This window comes from Mesoplodon densirostris, chromosome 9 (genome assembly GCF_025265405.1).
Source record: "Mesoplodon densirostris isolate mMesDen1 chromosome 9, mMesDen1 primary haplotype, whole genome shotgun sequence".
NCBI lineage: Eukaryota > Metazoa > Chordata > Mammalia > Artiodactyla > Ziphiidae > Mesoplodon > Mesoplodon densirostris.
In genome coordinates this window covers 8,939,104-8,960,462 of record NC_082669.1, presented here as the reverse complement: position 1 = coordinate 8,960,462, position 21,359 = coordinate 8,939,104, and the positions used below count along the sequence as shown (strand labels likewise).

At 43.7% G+C, this 21,359-nt stretch overlaps 1 protein-coding gene across 1 annotated transcript in view; it reads left to right on the top strand.

The window, feature by feature from the left end:
* ABCA13 (ATP binding cassette subfamily A member 13) overlaps window positions 1–21,359 on the top strand; it is a 252,433-nt gene that overhangs the window by 215,050 nt on the left and 16,024 nt on the right. Inside the window, 1 exon segment of the mRNA XM_060108829.1 lies at window positions 6,048–6,140. Within this exon segment, the coding sequence (XP_059964812.1) occupies window positions 6,048–6,140 (93 nt within the window).

Genomic DNA, 21,359 nt, shown 5'->3' with positions numbered 1-21,359 from the left:
CCTCAAGTCCATTCCCTACGTTGGTGTTTTTATTCCTGCCCTGCCACTAGGTTCATCAGTACCATTTTTTTTTTTTTTTTTAGATTCGGTATATATGCATTAGCATACAGTATTTGTGGTATTTGTTTTCTCTTTCTGACTTACTTCACTCTGTATGACAGACTCTAGGTCCATCCACCTCATTACAAATAATTCAATTTCGTTCATGTTTATGGCTGAGTAATATTCCATTGTATATTCCATTGTATTGTGCCACATCTTTATCCATTCATCTGTCAATGGACATTTATATTATTTCCATGTCCTGGATATTGTAAATAGTGCTGCAGTGAACATTGTGGTATGCGTATCTTTTTGAATTATGGTTTTCTCAGGGTATATGCCCAGGAGGGGGATTGCTGGGTCATATGGTTGTTCTATTTTTAGTTTCTTAAGGAACCTCCATACTGTTCTCCATAGTGGCAGTATCAATTTATATTCCCACCAGTAGTGCAGAAAAGGTTCCCTTTTCTCCACACCCTCTCTGGCATTTATTGTTTGTAGATTTTTTGATGATGGCCATTCTGACTGGTGTGAAGTGATACCTCATTGTGGTTTTGATTTGCATTTCTGTAATGATTAGTGATGTTGAGCATCTTTTCATATGTTTGTTGGCAATCTGTATATGTTCTTTGGAGAAATGTCTGTTTAGGTCTTCTGCCCATTTTTGGATTGGGTTGTTTGGTTTTTTGATATTGAGCTGCATGAGCCACTTGTACATGTTGGAGATTAATCCTTTGTCAGTTGCTTCATTTGCAAATATTTTCTCCCATTCTGAGGACTGTCTTTTCATCTTGTTTATGGTTTCCTTTGTTGTGCAAAAGCTTTTAAGTTTCATTAGGTCCCATTTGTTTATTTTTTATTTTATTTCTATTACTCTAGGAGGTGGGTCAAAAAGGATCTTGCTGTGATTTATGTCACAGAGTGTTCTGCCTATGTTTTCCTCTTAGAGTTTTATAGTGTCCGGCCTTACAGCTAGGTCTTTAATCCATTTTGAGTTTATTTTTGTGTATGGTGTTAGGAAGTGTTCTAATTTCATTCCTTTACAGGTAGCTGTCCATTTTTCCCAGTACAACTTATTGAAGAGGCTAACTTTTCACCACTGTATATTCTTGCCTCCTTTATCAAAGATAAGGTGACAGTATGTTTGTGGGTTTATATCTGGGCCTTCTATCCTGTTTCATTGATCTATATTTCTGTTTTTGTGCCAGTACCATACTGTCTTGATTACTGTAGCTTTGTAGTATAGTCTGAAGTCTGGTAGCCTGATTCCTCCAGCTCCATTTTTCTTTCTCAAGATTGCTTTTGCTATTCGGGGTCTTTTGTATTTCCAAACAAATTGTAATTTTTTTTGTTCTAGTTCTGTGAAAAATGCCATTGGTAATTTGATAGGGACTGCATTGAATCTGTAGATTGCTTTGGGTAGTATAGTCACTTTCAGAATGTTGATTCTTCCAATCCAAGAACATGGTATATCTCTCCATTTGTTTGTATCATCTTTAATTTCTTTCATCAGTGTCATAGTTTTCTGCACACAGGTCTTTTGCCTCTTAAGTAGGTTTATTCCTAGGTAATCTTTAGGACTTTCTATGTATAGTATCATGTCACCTTCAAACAGTGACAGTTTTACTTCTCCTTTTCCAATTTGGATTCCTTTTATCTCTTTTTCTTCTATGATTGCCGTGGCTAAAACTTCTAATAGTATGTTGAATAATAGTGGTGAGAGTGGGCACCTTTGTCTTGTTCCTGATCTTAGAAGAAATCCTTACAGTTTTTCATCACTGAGAATGATGTTGGCTGTGGGTTTGTCATATGTTTTATTATGTTGAGGTAGGTTCTCTCTTTGCCCACTTTCTGGAGAGTTTTTATCATAAATAGGTATTGAATTTTGTTAAAAGCTTTTTCTGCATCTGTTAAGATAACAATATGGTTTTTATCCTTCAGTTTCTTAATATGGTATATCACATTGATTGTATAATGAAGAATCCTTGCATTCCTGGGATAAACCCCTCTTTATCATGGCGTATGATCCTTTTAATGTGCCTTGGATTCTGTTTGCTAGTTTTTTGTTGAGGATTTTTGCATCTATGTTCATAAGTGATATTGGCCTGTAATTTTCTTTTTATGTGACATCTTTGTCTGATTTTGGTATCAGGGTGATGGTGACCTCGTAGAATGAGTTTGGGAGTGTTCCACCCTCTGCCATATTTTGGAAGAGTGTGAGAAGGATAGGTGTTAGCTCTTCTCTAAATGTTTGATAAAATTCACTTGAGAGGCCATCTGGCCCTGGGCTTTGGCTTGTTGGAAAATTTTTAATCACAGTTTCAATTTCAGTGCTTGCGATTGGTCTGTTCCTATTTTCTATTTCTTCCTGGTTCAGTTATGGAAGGTTGTACTTTTCTAAGAATTTGTCCATTTCTCCCAGGTTGTCCATTTTACTGGCATATAGATGCTTTTAGTCGCTCATGATCCTTTGTATTTCTGTGCTGTTAGTGTGACTTCCCCTTTTTCATTTCTAATTCAGTTGAGTTGAGCCATCTCCCTTTTTTTCTTGATGAGTCTGGCTAATAGTTATCAATTTTATTTATCTTCTCAAAGAATCAGCTTTTAGTTTTATTGATCTTTGTATCATTTCCTTCATTTCTTTTTCATTTCTTTCTGATCTGACCTTTATGATGATTTTCCTTCTGCTAACTTGGTTTTTTTTTTGTTCTTCTTTCTCTAATTGTTTTAGGTGTAAGATTAGATTGTTTATTTGAGATGTTTGTTGTTTCTTCAGGTAGGATTGTATTGCTATAAACTTCCCTCTTAGAACAGCTTTTGCTGCATCCCATAGGTTTCGGATCTTCGTGTTTTCATTGTCATTTGTTTCTAGATATTTTTTGATTTCCCCTTTGACTTCTTCAGTGATCTCTTAGTTATTTAGTAGTGTATTTTTTAGCCTCCATGTCTTTGTATTTTTTTCAGTTTTTTTCCCTGTAATTGATATCTAGTCTCATAGCATTGTGGTCAGAAAAGATGCTTGATATGAATTCAATTTTCTTAAACTTACCGAGACTTGATTTGTGACCCAAGATGTGATCTATCCTGGAAAATGTTCTGTATGCACTTGAGAAGAAAGTGTATTCTTTTGGTATGGAAGTTATGTTCTATAAATATCAATTAAGGCCATATGGTCTAATGTGTCATTTAAAGCTTGTATTTCCTTATTTATTTTCTGTTTAGATGATCTGTCCATTCATGTAAGTGGGGTGTTAAAGTCCTCCACTATCATTGTGTTACTGTTGATTTCCCCTTTTTCGGCTGTTAGCATTTGCCTTATGTATTGAGATACCCTTATGTTGGGTGCATAAATATTTACAATTGTTATATCTTCTTCTTGGATTGATCCCTTGATCATTATGTAGTGTCCTTCATTGCGTCTTGTAATAGTCTTTATTTTAAAGTCTATTTTGTCTGATAGGAGTATTGCTATTCCAGCTTTCTTTTGATTTCCATTTTCATGGAGTATCTTTTTCCATCCCCTCACTTTCGGTCTGTATGCGGCCCTAGGTGTGAAGTGGGTCTCCTGTAGACAGCATATATACGGGTCTTGCTTTTGTATCCATTCTGCCAGTCTGTGTCTTTTGGTTGAGGCATTTAATCCTTTTATATTTAAGGTAATTATTAATATGTATGTTCCTATTACCATTTTCTTAATTGTTTTGGGTTTGTTTTTGTAAGTCTTTTCCATTTTCCAGGATAGATCACATCTTGGGTCACAAATCAAGTCTCGGTAAGTTTAAGAAAATTGAATTCATATCAAGCATCTTTTCTGACCACAATGCTATGAGACTAGACAATTTCCTTCGGCATTTGTGGTAAAGCTGGTATGGTGGTGCTGAATTCTCTTAACTTTTGCTTATCTGTAAAACTTTTGATTTCTCCATCAAATCTGAACAAGATCCTTGTTCGGTAGAGTAATCTTTGTTGTAGGTTTTCCCCTTTTATCACTTTAAATATATCTTTCGACTCCCTTCTGGCCTATAGAGCTTCTGCTGAAACCTCAGGTGTTTATCTTATGGAGATTCCCTTGTATGTTATTTGTTGCTTTTCCCTTGCTGCTTTTAATATTTTTTCCTTTGTGTTTAATTTTTGTTAGTTTGATTAGTATGCATCTTGGTGTGTTTCTCCTTGGGTTTATACCATTTGGGACTCTCTGTGCTTCCTGTACCTGATTGAGTATTTCCTTTCCCATGTTGTCTTACCAGTTTTTTAACATATATGTGCAATTTTCCTATAATGCATTGTCATTTTACCATTCCTATATCATTACCTTTTCCACGTACAATTAATTGACTCTAGAAACTCTCATTTTAATGGCTAACACACACTCGGATGCACCATCAGTTTTATGAGTATTATATTATTCTACTGTGCAAGCTGTTTCTAGATTTTTTCATATTCTAAGTAAGTTGTTATATGCATTTATATTTTCTGTGTTTCCTAAGGTAATTTCCTAGGTGAGGAATTATTGCCAAATTGGTTTTCAGAAATGTATGTCCATATTTCATTCCCAACAGTAGTATATGAAATGATCTCTTTAATTGAGAGAATATCTAGCTTTTGAGGTATTTTTTGGATCTGAGGATTCTTGTTTTTATTCACACTGGAGATGGGGGGAAAAGCATTTTTCTCTGAAACACACACTGGCATACATGACAAATGATTGCCTGGCTAGAAAATAGTTTTAAGATCACTTATTTGCTGCTTAAGTTTGTAATTTATTGGTATGTTTATTACCTATGAACATTTTTTTGAGGGGAAAAGTCTCTATATGATATTTACCCCTTTTCTTCTCTTGAATTTTTGTTTATTTTTATGCTAATATATATGAGTTCTTTATAATAAGTACATCAAATGTTACCCATTCTGTTTGTTACAGTTTTTTTAATGTTAATTTGCTGTATTTTGACACACTTATTAGAAGCTTGTAGTTTTTTATTGCTAAGTACATCAAACTTTTCCTTTGCAATTTCTTCCATTGCTCTTATGCTTAGAATGTTTCCATCCTCTGGTCACCTATGTATTTAAAATACTAATGTCTCATCTGCATTGTCTTATCTTGTTCCAGTGACCTGTCTTGTAATTCCTTAGCATACTGTCTCACTTTAATTATTTAAGAAAATATTAATATTTTCTGGGGCGAGTCTTCTTTCACATCTCTTCTTGTTTGACCTTTTTCTGCCTCTTAATTTTTCTTATGGGGAGTGATAAGCTTAAAATTTTGGTCAATATTATACTAAATCCTTCTTATAATTTGTATTATACTTTTACATACTTATAATAATACAATTATAAATTATAAGTCTTGATAGCATACTTTATATCAACTTAATATTAAATTATATTACAAGCTAAATTATAGTTACAAATTACAATGTTATTTATTATGTATTACATACTGTATTATTTGTTATTTATGTATTACATACTGTATTAAAATATGATTTTTATTTATATTGTATACAAAATTTATTTTATATTTATCCTTATATTTTCAACTTACAAATTAATATTTAGATTACAATAATTTTTATACTATTATAATTTCCTATTTAAAACATGTTCATTCTTTTCCCTTTTTCTGACACATCTTTCCATTGATTCAAGATTTCATTTAGGTCCATTAGTAAATCTTTCTTTCCATAAGACTTTCATATTTTTTTTGATGGTCATTCTGATCTATTTTGCTCTTTTGGATTATTGTTTAAAGGTTCTCTCCTACATATTTTGTAACTGGTCTTCCTAGTATATGGAAAGGCTACTAATATTTTGTTAGTTGTGTAGTTGGCCACCTAAATAAAGTCTTAATCCATTTCCAAAGTACTTCTTTGGGTTTCGTGAGGTCCCTCTATGGGAAATTACCTGCTTTTCAGTAATGGCATATCTGTCTCCTTGCTCATCTCACTGTTGATTCAAGCCCTGCACCTGGGGCCGTGGCTCACCCGTGGGTCTTGTCTCCCCAGCATGGAGGAGTGTGGGGCCATGTGCACGAGGCTTGCCACCATGGTTCATGACAGCTTCCAGTGCCTGGGTTCCCCACAGCACATCAAAAACAGGTGTGTTGCCATCTTTTCACTTAAATGTTTCCTCTGAATTAGTAGCTGGATGTGGTTATAACTGGAGGTCCAAGCACCTCAGTGGCACAGAAGGGGAGATGGAGGCTGAGAGGGGAGGGGCATGTTTGTGTGTGAAACACTATCACCAGGGGTGACCACTATCAGCTCCGCAGAGCCCAGCTTCCCCCACCACCCCACTAAGGTCTTACTGTCTTCTGCCCATGAGGGCACATGATGTCATTGTGGTGACACTGGGAGCGTTGGAAATACCATTGCACCGTCAAGGTGAAACAAGGACCAAAAATATCCACATTGATACAAAATACCACATAGAAAGATTGTTCTGACATATTCCTCACCCAGAGTGGGTCAGCAGCCAGTGCTGCACCTGGAGAAGGGCCTCCATTGATTCAAGAGGGTGAAAGACGGTCCTTGTGGTTGCTTCTTAGTTCAACTAATAGACTAGAGACTTTGCACGCTTTAATCGCTTAGATTTCTTCCTGGTTAATTGTCTTTTTTTTCCATTTACCTTTTGAAATCATAATGATTTTGTTATCAAGTTGTATGAGTGTTTTTGTGTCCCCCGTATAACTTTTTTTTTTTTAAATTCAGTGTTGCCTAAGCTATTTTCAGAGTTTACAAGACATACCATGTATTATTGTGCTTTGCTTTTATTGCACTTCATAGATACTGCATATTTTACAAGTTGAAGGTTTGTAGCCACCCTGCATTGAACAAGTCTGTTGGCACCATTTTTCTAATAGCATTTGCTCATATTCTGTCTCTGTGTCACATTTTGGTAATTCTTGCAATATTTCAAACCCTCCACCAGCAAAAAGATTATGACTCACTGAAGGCTCAGATGACAGTTTGCATTTTTTAGCAACAAAGTATTGTTTTAAATTAAGCTATGTACATTTTTTTAGACATAATGCTATTGCACACTTATTAGAAGACAGTAAAGTATAAACATAACTTAATATGCACCAGGAAACCAAAAATATTGTGTCACTCCCTTAATTGAGATATTTGCTGTATTGTGGTGGTCTGGAATGGAACCTGCAGTATCTCCAAGGTATGCCTCTAATTTCTATTAAATTTGTTGTTTAATCTGTTCCTTTTGATATAGAGTAATTTATTCATATATGTTGATACATATCTTTTCATTTTCAGTTATTCAATGTTTTTAAAGTAAGAATTCCCAAGTAGAGATTTGTTAAATTCATATATATATATATATATATTAGGTTGAAATATTTTTATTTTATGGATAAAATACCATGAATGTTTGGATGGAGATGCCACGTTGGGGAGTGGGTGACAATTTTCCAGCAGCTGAGAGCCGGGCATTGCTGGTTGGTCATGCTCACTGTCACTTCATGTCAACCCCTCATCAGATAAACCTGCTGGAAATTGTTCTCAACATGTGCTCCGCTCACCTTTAATGAGGGTCATCAAAAGAAAAATAATATTTCATGCTCCCTCGCCTTTATGAATGCTCACATAAAGTTTTATAGCCCTTGCCTGATTTTTGGGTGATGTACGTCTGAGTTTAGCTACTTGCATTTCAAGGTTTGCCGACGTTTCTGGAAGGGGCCGGGGGAGGGGAGGCTGTGGGGAGGTGCATCCTCTTGCTGCTCTGGTCTGTGTGCTCATCGCTCTCGCCTGCCTCTAAGTCTTAGGTCTGATCATGTGTAATAAGGATGAGGATGGATCGTTAGTAAATATGAACCGTGGAATTATTTTTTCCCCCTAGGATACATTTTTTTTTCAGTTATACATATATATGTATCCATTCCTTTTCAAATTCTTTTCCCACCAAGGTTGTTACATAACATTGAGCAGAGCTTCCTGTGCCCTACAGTAGGTCCCTGCTGGTTATCCAATTTGAACATAGCAGTGTGTACCATAGAATTCTGTTAACAGATGGCTTGTGGGTTAGTCACTGGAACCTTGAACTTAATACATTTAAAAATAGTTTGTAAAGTTGGAATTTTCCTATGACAAACTGACTACATGTATTTCCATAATATTGAGATGGAGAACACAGGATTGATCATTTTTATGGAAAGCTGGACTCCTAAACCTGGGGGTCATCAACATGGGGCCCACTTACATCCCTGGGGTGTGGGGGCTGCAGGAGACTCCTCCCTCCACCCGGTCCCTGTCCTTCGGCCAGCACCCCCCAATATCCCTGAGGCCCGCAGTCCCTGCGCTCGCTTGCCCTGAGGGCGGTGAAGCAGACAGGGCACGAGCTTCCTGGCTTCCAGCCTTGTTGCCCTGACTACGTGAGCAGGCTTGTTACCGGGGCAGGAGGTTTCTTGCCCGGTGTCTGCTGTGACCTCGGGTGATGAGTCCAGAGGTTCGATTTGGACCATTTTGTGAAGGCCCCGCTGGGTTCCTGCAGGGGGACCCCTGGCGGATGAAGGCCTGGTCTGGCTGCCCCTGGATGGAGCCTGTCACATGGTGTCTGGGTCTCAGTCTCCTCAGCTGTGGGATGGTTGTCATGAGGACCACACACATGTGAGAGAACTTAGAAGAGGGCCCTGCTCCAGTCATGCTGGGGTGCCTGCTGCTGTTACTGCCACAGGCAGTTTGACCTGAGTGACCCATCCCGCTGTGCCCCCAGGGAGAGTCAAGATATAGGGGGGTCAGAGAGAGCTTCTGTGATGCGTTTTGTGAGAGACGATGAAAGCCAGGATGAAGCCGTAGAAATGAATGTACCTGAGCCCTGAGTCCAGACAGTGTGATGCTGAGCATGTCAGCAAAGGCAGCAGCCAAGGAGGAGAGTCCAGGGTGATCCTGTGATTTGGGGATGGAGGGAATGTGAAAAGAGTGAGGAGAGAATGAAGAAGAGAGAGTGGGGGTGGGGGGGTTCTGAGGAGAGAACGCAGGATGAAGCAATGTTTGAGAGATGGCCCTGAGGTTGGGTTCAGACCTGAGTTAGGGGTTTCCCTGTGGAGACATGGAGGTGGCTGAGCTGGGTCCTGCCTGGGTCAGGAGACATGGTCTGAAGCGGGAGCTGATGGCGGGAGCTGCAGAAACCCCATAGAGTGGTGATGCAGGAGTGTGTCCTTGGGAACCCCCTAACCACGAGGGCAGGTGCAGGAGAGCCCACGGAGAGACAGAGGAGTGGGGAGCCAGGAGGTAGTGAAGGTTTAGTCCCTGTTCAGCTTCCGAATCCCAGTGCTGGTCTGGACCCATCATCAGCCACTAGAAACCCTCAGGAAAATCCCAGCAAACACATTGCTGATGGCAGCCAGGGGCCCCGCTGGAATAAGAGCTCACTGTGTAACCCAAAGTGGGGTCTGGCTGTTCGCCGCTCAAAAGCCAACAAAGAGGCAAGTCTGGTGGAAAGGAAGGTTTGCTTTATTTCAGAGGCTGGCATCCTGGGAAGGGGGAGGGCAGGCTCCTGTCCAAAGGCTGACTCCCCGCCAGTGACAATCAGTGGGCAAGACCTTTTATAGACAAAGGGAGGGGCTACGTGCAGAAACAGCAGTCAGCTCCGACAGTCATCTTGAAATTGGTCATCGGTGGTCTGACCAGAGTTATCTTGATTGTTTTAGGTACAGTTAATCTTCAGTTCCAGGGTTGGTTTGTTCCCATCTCTTTGAGGCCAGTTCTCGGAATTGTGACAGCTTATGTCATGGCTACAGTCTGGTCAACATGTAGTTCACTTCTTCCGTATGCTGGGGGTTTCAGTATCTACGAGACAGCTCACAGGACTTGGCTCAGAATATTATCTGTAGCCCTTGAGGGGCAACTAAAAGTCCTTGACTTTGCCTAATGACTAAATTATTATTGTTTAGCCTTGTTGGATGGTTTTCCTTGGTTTCTGCATTTTCTCACTTCTCTGATTAAACTTACTCTTTGGTTAAAGTTTTTCCCCAGACAAAAGGCAGGCGGAGGACATGGTGGGAAAGGACCATAGGGCCCTGCTCCGTTTCAACTGGGCACAGAATCCATCTTCCAGGTGGTGGAGGGGAGGGCAAAAGGATACAGGGATGGGAAAAACCAAGAACCGCAGAAGTAGAAAGGGAGGAAGAGCATGTGGGCGGGGTGTAGGAGAGGCAAACAGACAGAAAAAGAGACACAGTAGGAGAGCACAGGCCCTGCCTTCCCTACCCCTCCTCTCCGGACAGCACAGCCCCGGAGATGGTGTAGGGGAGAGAGGTGCATCCCAGACCTTAGAGCCACCATGTCGCCCCCAGCCTGCAGGCAAGACCAGGTACAGGCCATCCCAGGCTGCACTACCTCTTCCTGGGTGCTTTTCATCCACTCTGCACTCTCAGTGCCCTGACTCTTTTCCTTCCACCTTTGCTCATTTGAATTCCTTTCCTGGGCCCGAAGGGCAACCCACTCATCCTCCGCCATCAGAGAATGTTCCTCCGAAGGACGCGAGCCCCTTCCCCTACTCCTTTCTGAGCATCACAGCCCAGCATCCTGCTGCCCACCCAGACGGCCCCCTCCCTCCGGGCTCCATTAACTGCATTTGTAGGAAATGTGAGGTGTGTAAGGCCACCCTATCAGGAGATGATTGGACTGAAGAGTTTGTCAGAGCTCCCGAGAGGAGGGGCCACGCGTGAGCCCAGTGAGGAGGGACCAGTTGGTCCTATGGAGTCTCTCCCATTGGGTGCCCTTCCCCCGGGGAGTGAGGCTCCCAGCACCTGTGGTGTCACAGGTCTAATAGGTATTCATCACAGGAGAGGTACCAACCGTGGCCCCTGGTGGCGGGGATGTTTGTTTGGCGGACGTAGGGAGGTCTCTGAGTACAGGTAGATGTGGTCAGGAGGGCGTTGAATTCTTGCTCGGCTCTCCAGGCTGGCAGAGGAGGGACAGTGAACAGGAGGAGCTGGGAACAGGCCTGAAGAGGGGTCAGCTCCACACATGGGGCATTTCATCCCACAAGCTGATCCCCTGGGCCCTGGGTGACCTCATTTTGCAGAAGTTTCAGGGTCCGAGTGAGAAAAGAATCTTCCTTTCCTTCCAACCTCAGTCTGGACCCAGCTCAGATGTAAGAAATGACACCCAGGAGCCCGAGGGCCTGGAGAGCCCTGGGAAGTTGACAGGTCGGGGTCACCGGGATGCCCCCCACATCCTCTGAATACGTCTCCCTTGCCTCGTTGTCCCGCACTTGCAACCTCTCTCAGACACCTCCCAGCTGTGACTGCATCCCCACCAAGCTGCCAGCACTGTCCTCCTTCCTTGTGGGGGGGACCCCATGGCTTCTCCAAGGCTCGGCACTTCCCTTCCTTGTTTTCTCTTCATGGCGACAACCTGTTCTCTTCTTTGGCAGGTAACTGCATCCTCCCTGCCAGGAGGTCTGTCTGTGCCGATCCTGCCTGCTTCCAATTAGACCCTACGCTCCTGGAGCACAGCCTCTGTCCTTTGTCCATCCCAGGATGGCTCTGTACTCAGGCATCCTTACTGTCTCAGGGATGGAGCCTGGGGGCAGCGGCAGCTGGCCCTGGACCCCCCAGCCCAGGGAACCCAGGAGAACTATTCCAAAGAGGATGCACACGGTCCTGAAGTGTTTAGGCTTTGACACCCAAGGAGGGCTAATGTTGCCAGACGTTAAATTCACTCCTTTCCTAATTGGCCGTCCTATTTTTCTTCTCAAGTTCAAGACTGTCTTCTTTTAACTTCTTAAGGTGTCTTAAGAGACAACTGTAAATAATTAAACACTGTGTTTAACTGTAGAGTTGGCATTCTAATATATTTTAAAATGTTCTTTGTGTTCATAAACAAAGAACCAGCCAAGTTCAAGTTTGATAATCATGGAGTCATACTTTACCATGTCAGGAAAGAAGCCAATGCTAGATTTCAGTTCCTGGGAGTTACTAAGGGACTTTTCCTGGCTCTGGCTCGGGGCTGCGTCCTGCTCATCCCAGCTTCAGACAGCGTCCCATCCCGATTTGTCTGAAACTGGGAACTGGTTGGCCAGAAGGGCAGACAGGGTCTAGAGTAGGGAATTTCCAAGGCGCGGTCTCTCTGGGGAAAGTGGCATTTTCTCCCCCTCCACCCCCCTTATCTCCCTTCACCCTGAGCCCTCCGGCCTCTGCTTCAACCCTGTGATGTGCGATGTGGTCCCTGCCCTGTTCCACCGCAGGCCTCTTGCCCCTACGAGCTCCTCTCTGACCCTGTTCAGCTGCGTTCTCACTCCATCCTTCTCCGCACTCGGTCGGATCCCCCCATGATGACGTCTTCCTTCCTCCTGGAGGACCTGCCCTCTCCTAAGCCTCCCCCGCCCCGGCCTCCACTGCCTGTGCTCAGTGGTCCTGTAGCCTGGACGCCACCTGTGGCTTTCCTTTCCCCATTTCCAGTCGGAGCAGGAGAAGTTCCAGTGCCCCTGGGTGACCCCCTTCAGACTCAAGAAATTTGGGAACGCGTCCCTCCCCCTTTTGCCCCAGCTAAGGGAGTTGCCTTTTCTGAAATTTGTAGAGTGCAACCGTAACCTGCAGTCCCAGACCCCCTCTCCTTGGTGATCAGGCCCCTTCCCAGGAGTCACTCCTGTTTCCCATTCTCACTTCCACAGCCTATGGAACAGCCCTTCTCTTATGAGTCCCAGGTCTCACCCTTTACCTGGTGGCCACTGATTACATGTTCTCTTCCCTCCTGGAGTAAGTACTGTGTGTAGATTATCTAGCATAAGATGACACCTATATAGTGCATTCCAGACGCCAGTCCTGAGTGTTCCACACGTATCAGGTAGCTTGTTCCTCATGACCGCCAACCCAGTAGCCATCGTTATGACCCCTTTTTACAGGCACAGAAAATAAGACTGGAAAGGTTGAGTGTCATTCCCAGGGTCACTGGTTAGTAAGTGGAAAGGTTGGATTTGAACCCAAGAACTCTGGCTCCACTTTGTTCTGTGACGTGTATCCTCATGATCATCCTTATGTAACAAGTAAAGGGAGTGAGCCATCATGGGGCTGGGACTCACCTGTGGCCCATCTGACTACTGAGTCCCCAGGACGGTCACCTCACACCTAGCCTGCTTCCCGCTGGGGTGCATCCTGGGGCTGTACACACATGTATGGATGCAGACTCTGCCCGGTCTACAACCATTTCTGTGTGTTCTCATTGTCACTAAGATTCTGACACCCACTCACTTAACATGTTCCTAAGCTGAGAGATGCCTCCGTGGGGTCTCACAAAATATTTATTTATTCATCATTCTTTACTTCCTTTGTCCCTATTTTTGAGGGAGCAATTTGCTTCTTTATCAAGTGTATTTCTTTTACTCCTGAGAAAGGAGGTAGCTCTCCTCAGCATGTGGTCACCTGGCTGACCCGTGGAATTCGTCATCACGTTTGCCTTCATGACACCGCATTGCGTGAGCATGGTCAGCGTTGCCCTAAGGGTTTCTGACCTGCATGCTCTTCTCCTGCTGGGTGTTTTGGGCAGATGCCTCTGGTATTGGACATTCAGCTCTTGAGTGACATCATCCAGAGCTGTCACTTTACAAAAGAGGGCACCGTGCTGTCATTTTCTTGTATTTTCCCTCAAGAACGAACAGACTGCTTCTCACCCACAGTGAAGATGGGGAATGGAAATGATGAGAGATTTTTTTCCTAGATTCAGACTCACACCGTGATTCCTGTTCATTCGCACACATTTGCTGAGGGCCTGTCTCAGGAGCCCAACGCAGGTGTCGTCCCCCGAGTCAGTAAGTCTGGTGTCAGATGTACACGCATACACAGAAATGTAAATGCAACACGCTGTGGTGATTTGGTGAACAAAACGCTGTGTGATGCAATAGTCATCAAATGTTTTTGGGTGTCTGTGTAGTCACAGGGTGTTGAGCTGGAGAGATGAATAAGGCGTGAGCCCTAAAGAACAAATCAGAAATTATACGAGAGACTGTAAGTGCTGAACGCAGTTGGGGTTATGAGGAGACAACGCTAGCCCAGTGTTTTAGGTGATGGATTGCTGGGATGGCTTCGTGGAAGAGGAGGCATTTCAACCAAGTGTATTCATGGGAGGTGACTCAACTATGCATGTGTTTCTGGTGCTGGGAGAGACCTGGATGTAAACAGCACATATCGAGTTTGACAAGAGCTGGACTGTCACACAGGCTCAGGGTGAATAGCGGGGCATCCACTTGAAGACGGTCTTTGGGGTTAAACCAAGGAAGACTTAAATGCTGGGGTGAATAGTTAGGGAACAAAGGGAAGGAACGAGAAACAGGAGCGGGAATGGCAATTAAAAGGCAATTCTTGTTCTTTAGCTGGAGGTTAATTAAGATGGACTGGAGTCGGCTGGGGACAGGGCGTGTGGGGAAGAAAGCATTGGTGGGGGGTTTTGCAGAACAATACAATAGAGCTTGACAGCCGACTGGTCCGGGGAGTCAGGGAGGGAGGAGCCGTCGTGGTCACTAACCCTCGGGTCTGAGAGATGGAAGATGGTGCTGTCGGGGAGAAGTCGGGGCGCCGGGATGTCTGAGAGAGGGGAGAGCGGGGGCATGTCTTGGTGAGCCCCAGGAGCTGCCTGGGGGCTTCATAAGGAAGAAACTGCTCTGTGTTCTGCCCTGTGCCCTTCGCCCTGGCAGGAGCCAGGGAAAGAAGCCTGAAGGTGGTGGTGACGGCTGGCTCTTGGGAGACAGAGGGAGAGGATAGCCGGGCTCTTCACACCTTTGTGTCACTGTTTGTGAACATGGATATGACAGGTCGGGGCCCTCATCCATGCTCTTACATCTATTGAAACGTTACCACACTCAGGCCATTTGCCAGGTGCTTTTTGTGCATTATCTCCTTTAATCCTTACAATGTGATAGCTATGAGTTTACCCACTTCACCCTAAAGAAACTCAGACCTAAAGAATTTAGGCGGTTGGCTCAGAACACAGAGTTACAAATGAAAGAAGCAGTTTTCAAACTCAATTCTCGACTCCTGAGTTCCTTATTCCTTTCATAATACGGCTGCCATCCCCAGTCACCTGACCCCAAACTGATGGATCGACAGAGCGCTGCGGCAGGGGAGTGGACCCTTCTGTTGCATCTACTGAGAAAACAGACTCCCCTCTTCCTGAAACACAGACTGAACCCCTTGGATGAGACAGCTGAGATTTAGAGTCAAACTCGTAACGCCACCTCTAGGACCTTGTAAAAGTTCTTTCACATTTCTGAAAGTTGGTTTTTTCCCTTAATGGGGACAATCATACATATGTTGTAATACTGTGAAAAGAAGTAGACGGATACACCAGTCATTTTCCCACCTGAGGCCGTGATGTCCTCTTTTCCTGAGATAAATGCATGGTTTACTCCCTCAGTTCTCTCAACAGTCACCGCTCCACAGGGGTCTCCAGTACCTAGTCTACCCGCCCAGAGCAGCAGAAGAGCCCCTGGAGGTTAGCTGGCATCACGGCCACCTAGAAATAAGAATGCATTTTCCAGCTCTCATGACCAACCGCTACGTGTGGGCACAGAGACAATAGAAGAGGTGCCAGAAACTTCAAGGATCTGACTTTGTAGGAAAGGGCGTGCACGTTTTCTGCCCCTCCCTCCCTCCTTCCCTCCCTTCCCCTCTCCCTCCCTCCCTCCCTTCCCCTCTCCCTCCCTCCCTCCTTCCCTCCCTCCCTCCCTCCCTTCCTTCCTCCCTCCCTCCCTCCCTCCTTTCCCCTCTCCCTCCCTCCCTCCCTTCCCCTCTCCCTCCCTCCCTCCCTCCCTCCCTTCCCCTCTCCCTCCCTGCCTTCCCCTCTCCCTCCCTTCCCCTCTCCCTCCCTTCCCCTCTCCCTCCCTTCCCCTCTCCCTCCCTCCCTCCCTTCCCCTCTTCCTCCCTCCCTCCCTCCCTCCCTTCCCCTCTCCCTCCCTCCCTCCTTCCCTCCCTCCCTTCCTTCCTTCCTCCTTCCCTCTCTCCCTTCCCCTCTCCCTCCCTCCCTCCCTTCCTTCCTCCCTCCCTCCCTCCTTTCCCCCTCCCTCCCTCCCTCCCTTCCCCTCTCCCTCTCTCCCTCCCTCCCTTCCTTCCTCCCTCCCTTCCTCCCTCCCTTCCCCTCTCCCTCCCTCCTTCCCTCCCTCCCTTCCTTCCTTCCTTCCTTCCTCCCTCCCTCCCTCCCTTCCCCTCTCCCTCCCTCCCTCCCTTCCCCTGTCCCTCCCTTCCCCTCTCCCTCCCTCCCTTCCCCTCTCCCTCCCTTCTCCTCTCCCTCCCTCCCTTCCTTCCTTCCTTCCTCCCTCCCTCCCTCCCTCCTTTCCTCCCTTCCTTCCTTCCGACCTGAATGCAAATGTGATGGTTAGAGATGAAGCAACCTCAGCAATGGAGGCTTGTGAGCAGAGCAATGGGACAGAATGGGCCAAAGGAAGGCCTTACCCCTCTGCACTGGCTGACCTCAGACTATAGGCTTGCTCATATCCTGCTGCTTTGGGTTTTCTGTCACTCATCTGTGAATCTGAACAGACATACTCTGACATGTGAAACACATCATTGGTGTGTTTACCTGATTATTTTCCACTTCCTCCCAATGGAATATAAATCTCCTGAGGGTAGACCTTTGTTTCTGTTTATTACTGTATGTCTGACATTTGGGACAGTGCCCGATACATGACACATGCTCAGGGTATTTGTTGAACAAATAAATAAATGAGTGAATGAATGCAAAGTCCAGAGTGCATGGTGGGTCTTTACTAAATGCTATCTTCTTCCAGTTTCTACGACTGGCCTTTGAAAGAGGAATCAGAGGAGGCTGTGGAGCATTTGGGGTCTGTCCAGCTTGATGAACAACTGCTAATAACAACAATCAACCCCTTTGATAAAGACTTCCATTCTGATCCCAGTGATCTCTGGACGGGGTGAAATCTACTTTTCTCTCAGAAGCTTCTGTGTTATTCATCCTCCGTTGGCTGCTTTTAGAAACAGGCTCTGTCTTACTCAGTGTCCCCGTTAACAGGAACCATCAGGTGTGTGATTCAGTTCTAATTGCTGCCACAGCCTTGGCAATATTTTCCTGTCGCTTCCCTGCGGGGTAGCCAGACTCAGCACGGAGGCACCCTGACCTGCCAAGAACTAATGTGCAATGCAGACAGCGAAAACATGCCTCCAAAGCTTAGTGTGCACCACGGGATGGTGAGTTCTGATTCTAAACACGGTCTTAGCAAGAGAAGACCCAGCCTAGCCAAGGAAATAGAGTTCTCTTAGGTCAGAACTATATTTCTGTTTTCAAATAAATCAAGATTGGAGTTTGGGAAGTTTATTTACTCTGGGTTCAGTTAGCTTAACGTTTAGGTGTGTGTGTGCACTCAGAGAAAAATGCATGAACTTGCAACATTTCATGGTTTCATAGTTGAGAAGCATTTTACAAATTTGATTTGGGGTTCTCTTTTATCAAAAGCATTAAAAAAATTTTTTTCCCCTTAGTTAGACTTTGTTACATAGAGCAGCAAAATGAAGTTTATAAGATTCAGTGGCTTATACAATTATCATTCGTCCTCCTGAAGCTGCAGGTTTGTGGCTCTTTCCCAACTGTCTCTCATCCTTCTCCTGGGATCAGCCTCCGAGCAGTGGGGCTACGAGAACAGAATGGCCAAACTGCACAAGTACGATTCAAGCCTGAGGTCACATCACACCTGCCAAACCAAGTCACGTGGCTAAAGAAAAAGAGTAGAAAAGTAGTCCCACCTCTTAGGGCAAGAACACAGCAAGGTTATGTGGTGAAGGGTGTGGGCCTGGGAAGGTGCAGAGAGTTGGGGCCATGGTTACAAACTACTACGGTCCCGAACATTGGTCACTAATTTTTTTTTAAACAGTGGCCATCCTCTTTCTTTGCTTTTTAATGGATGAATTGAGATATACTTCATATGTCCTGTAACTCTCCCATATATAGTGTATAATTCAGTGCTATTCAGTGTATTCACAATTATGTTCAGCCATCTCCACAGCCAATTTTAGAACATTTTCATCATCTCAAAAAGAAACCCTATCCCTTTAGCTATCCCTCTTCTATTCATTCCAGTTCCAAGCCCTCACTAGTCTATTTTCTGTCTATTATTGACATATTAATGGAATTACATAGTGTGTGGTCTTTTCTGACTGGCAGCTTTCACTTAGCATAATACTTTAAAGTTCATCCGTGTTATCAGTACTTCATTTCTTTTTATGGCCAAATAATATACAACACTTTGTTTATCCATTGTCAATGGGCAATGGATTGTCAATTGGATTGTTTCCACCTTTTGGCTATTATGCATTCTGTGGCCATAAACAATCAGCTATGAGTTTTCGTATGGACATATCTTTTTATTTCTTTGGCCATATACCTTGGAGTGAAATTGTTGGGTCATATAGTAACTCTGTGCTTAACCATTGAAGGAACTGGCAGACTGTTTTCCAAATTGGCTGCACCATTTTACATTCCTGAAAACAGTGAATGAAGATTCCATTTTCTCTACATCCTTACTGTTACTTTAATTATCTGACTTTTCATTCCACCATCCCAATGAATGTTAAGTACTATCTCACTGTGATTTTGAGTTGCATTTCTCTGATGACTAATGATGTTGAACATATGTCCATGTGCTTGTTGCCCATTTGAATGTCTTCTGTGGAGAAATGTCTATTCATATCTTTTACCCATTTAAAAGAAATTAGGTTGTCTTTTTATTATGGATTTGAAAGAGTTGCATACTCTGGGCACAAGTCCCTTTTCAGATAGATGATTTGCAGATATTGTCTCTTGATACATGGTTTGCCTTTTCACTTTGATAACATCCTTAGAAGCACAGATGTTTTTAATTTTGAAAAGGCCCAACGTATCTATTGTTTCTTTTGTCTTTCATGTTTTTTGTGTCATATCTGAGAATCCGTTGTGAAATCAGAGACAATGAAGACTTTCCACTATGCATGATTCTAAGAGTTTCATCATTTTAACATTTACATTTAGATATTTGATCCATTTTGCATAAGCTTTGGTATCAACTGTGGGCATTGAATGCACATCCAGCTCTCTCAGAACTATTTGATGAAAAGATGATTCTTCCATTGAACGGTCCAGGCCACCTTGTCAGAAATCAGTTGGCCACAGGCCCACAGGCTTATTTCTGGACTGAATTCTGTTTCATTGACCCATGTATCTATCCTGATGCTACCACTCTGTCTTGATCACTGCTTTCAAGTAAGTTTTGAAATTAGTGTTAGTCCTTGAGCTTTTTCCTCTTTTGTAAGATTGTTTTAGCTAAGCTAAGTCCACTGCAATTCCATTTGTATTTTAGAATCAGCTTGTAATTTCCACAGAGAATTCAACATGGATTCTCACAGAGATTATGTTGAATCTCTAGACCAATTTGAGGAGTATTGCCATCTTAACAATGTTAAGTCCTCTGAGTCATGAACGTGGTGTGCTTTTCTGCTTATTTAAATCTTCTTTAATTTCTTTTAACAATGTTTTCTAGTTATAAAATATAAATTCTGCATTTCTTTTGTTAAATTTAATCTTAAGTGTTCTATTTATTTTGATTCTATTATAAATGGAATTTTAAAAATTTCATTTTCTAAGCGTTCGTTGCAAGTGTGTAGAAATACAGTTCATTTTTATGCATTGCTCTTGTATCTTGCAACCTTGCTGGACATATTTATGAGTTCCTACAGTATTTAGTGGATTCCTTAGGCATTTGTATATATACGCTCATGCCGTTTATAAATGTAATTTTACTTCTTCCTTTTCAATATGGATGCATTTTATTTATTTTTCTTACAAAATTGCTCTAGGTAGAAAATTCCCTTTTATTCTTGCATTGTTGAGTGTTTTTAATCATAAAAAAGTGTTGGCTTTTGCCAAATGTTTTCTCTGTATCTATTGAGATGATCATATTCTATTACATTAGCTGATTTTCAGATGTTAAACCAACCTTGCATTCCTAGGATAAATCACACTTGGTCGTGGTATGTAATTGTTTCTTATGTCCAGTTTGTTAGTATTTTGTTGAGCATTTTTGTGTCCATGTTCATAACAGATATTAGTCTCTAGTTTGTTTTTGTTTTTCTCTTTTGATACTTTTACCTGGTTTGGTATCCTGGTAATACTGGCCTCATAAAATCAGTAGGGAAATGTTCTTCCTTTTCTATTTTTTAGAAGAATTTATGATCCCAATTAACAGTTTCTTTGATATAGATCATCTAGTTTTTAATTCATGTTTGGAGGCACCCAGGGTAATACTGAGAAAATATTTACTGTCTTGATGACTTGTTTTCACAACCCATATATCATTAGGGTCTTCTGTGACCATGGGAAATGGGAATACCTGCCTGATTTCATGGCAGCTAGGGTTCAGAGTCCCCTGTCCAAGGGGCCCTGTGAGTTCCTGGTGCATCATCACCTTGTCACATGCCCCACTGTCTCTCTGCACCTAGGGGACCCCACCTCGTGTGCCTGCTGCTGGGCCTGGGACTACGTCGGCTCAGCTGTGTTCCCCTCTCATTATTCACCCCCCCAAACACGTTAAGCTCCAGTGTTCTGTGAACTTCGTCTTCTTCCTGATGTTGTTGAACGTGGAGCTGAGGGGGAGGCGGGCACAGCATAGCACAGAGCTTCCTGTCCACTTGGTCCCATCCTGCACCCTCTGTTGCTCGCTGGCCAGACTCCTCTGGTGGCCAACTTTCGCCCTGGGTCTGGCTTCTTGAAACATTTTCTCAGCAAAGGGAGGGAGGCTGCCTCTTACTTCCTCTCTGCTAAGAAAATCATTCATTTTCCTCATTATTTCATTATTGTTTTAAAGCCTGTATTACATGGGATCTGACTGGAGTCCACAGAGATTATCTGGGAAACGAAATTCAGAAGAGCTTTAATTGCATCTTCTGAGAGGATCATCCCTTCTATGCCCTCTCCACACCTCCAGACCGCGGCCAGTCAGAATCAAGTGCATTTGCTTGTGGGAGGGGAGCCGAGCCCTCGCCCTGCCCCGAAGGGCTTTATGAAGCCATGATCACTGCCCACAGGACAGCTGAGCAGAGTGCAGGCTCTGAGGTTCCCCATCTTAACGATGCTATTTCCCTCCCGAGATCTCACCTGTGAGTGCTTGGGCCATCTCTCCAGGCAGCACTCACACAGCCGGGAGGAAAATTGCCCTGGCCTTTTTCCGTGGGGCATTTGCTTAATTATGTTGAAAGGCTCAGAGAGAAAAATCAAGGTAAGAATGACTACTTTAGTTCCCACCACCTCTGCGGGGACGGTGGTGTGAGCACAGTGTGGCGGCTGAGTCTGTTAGCAGGCAGACCCCCAGGGTTTGCCGTGTTA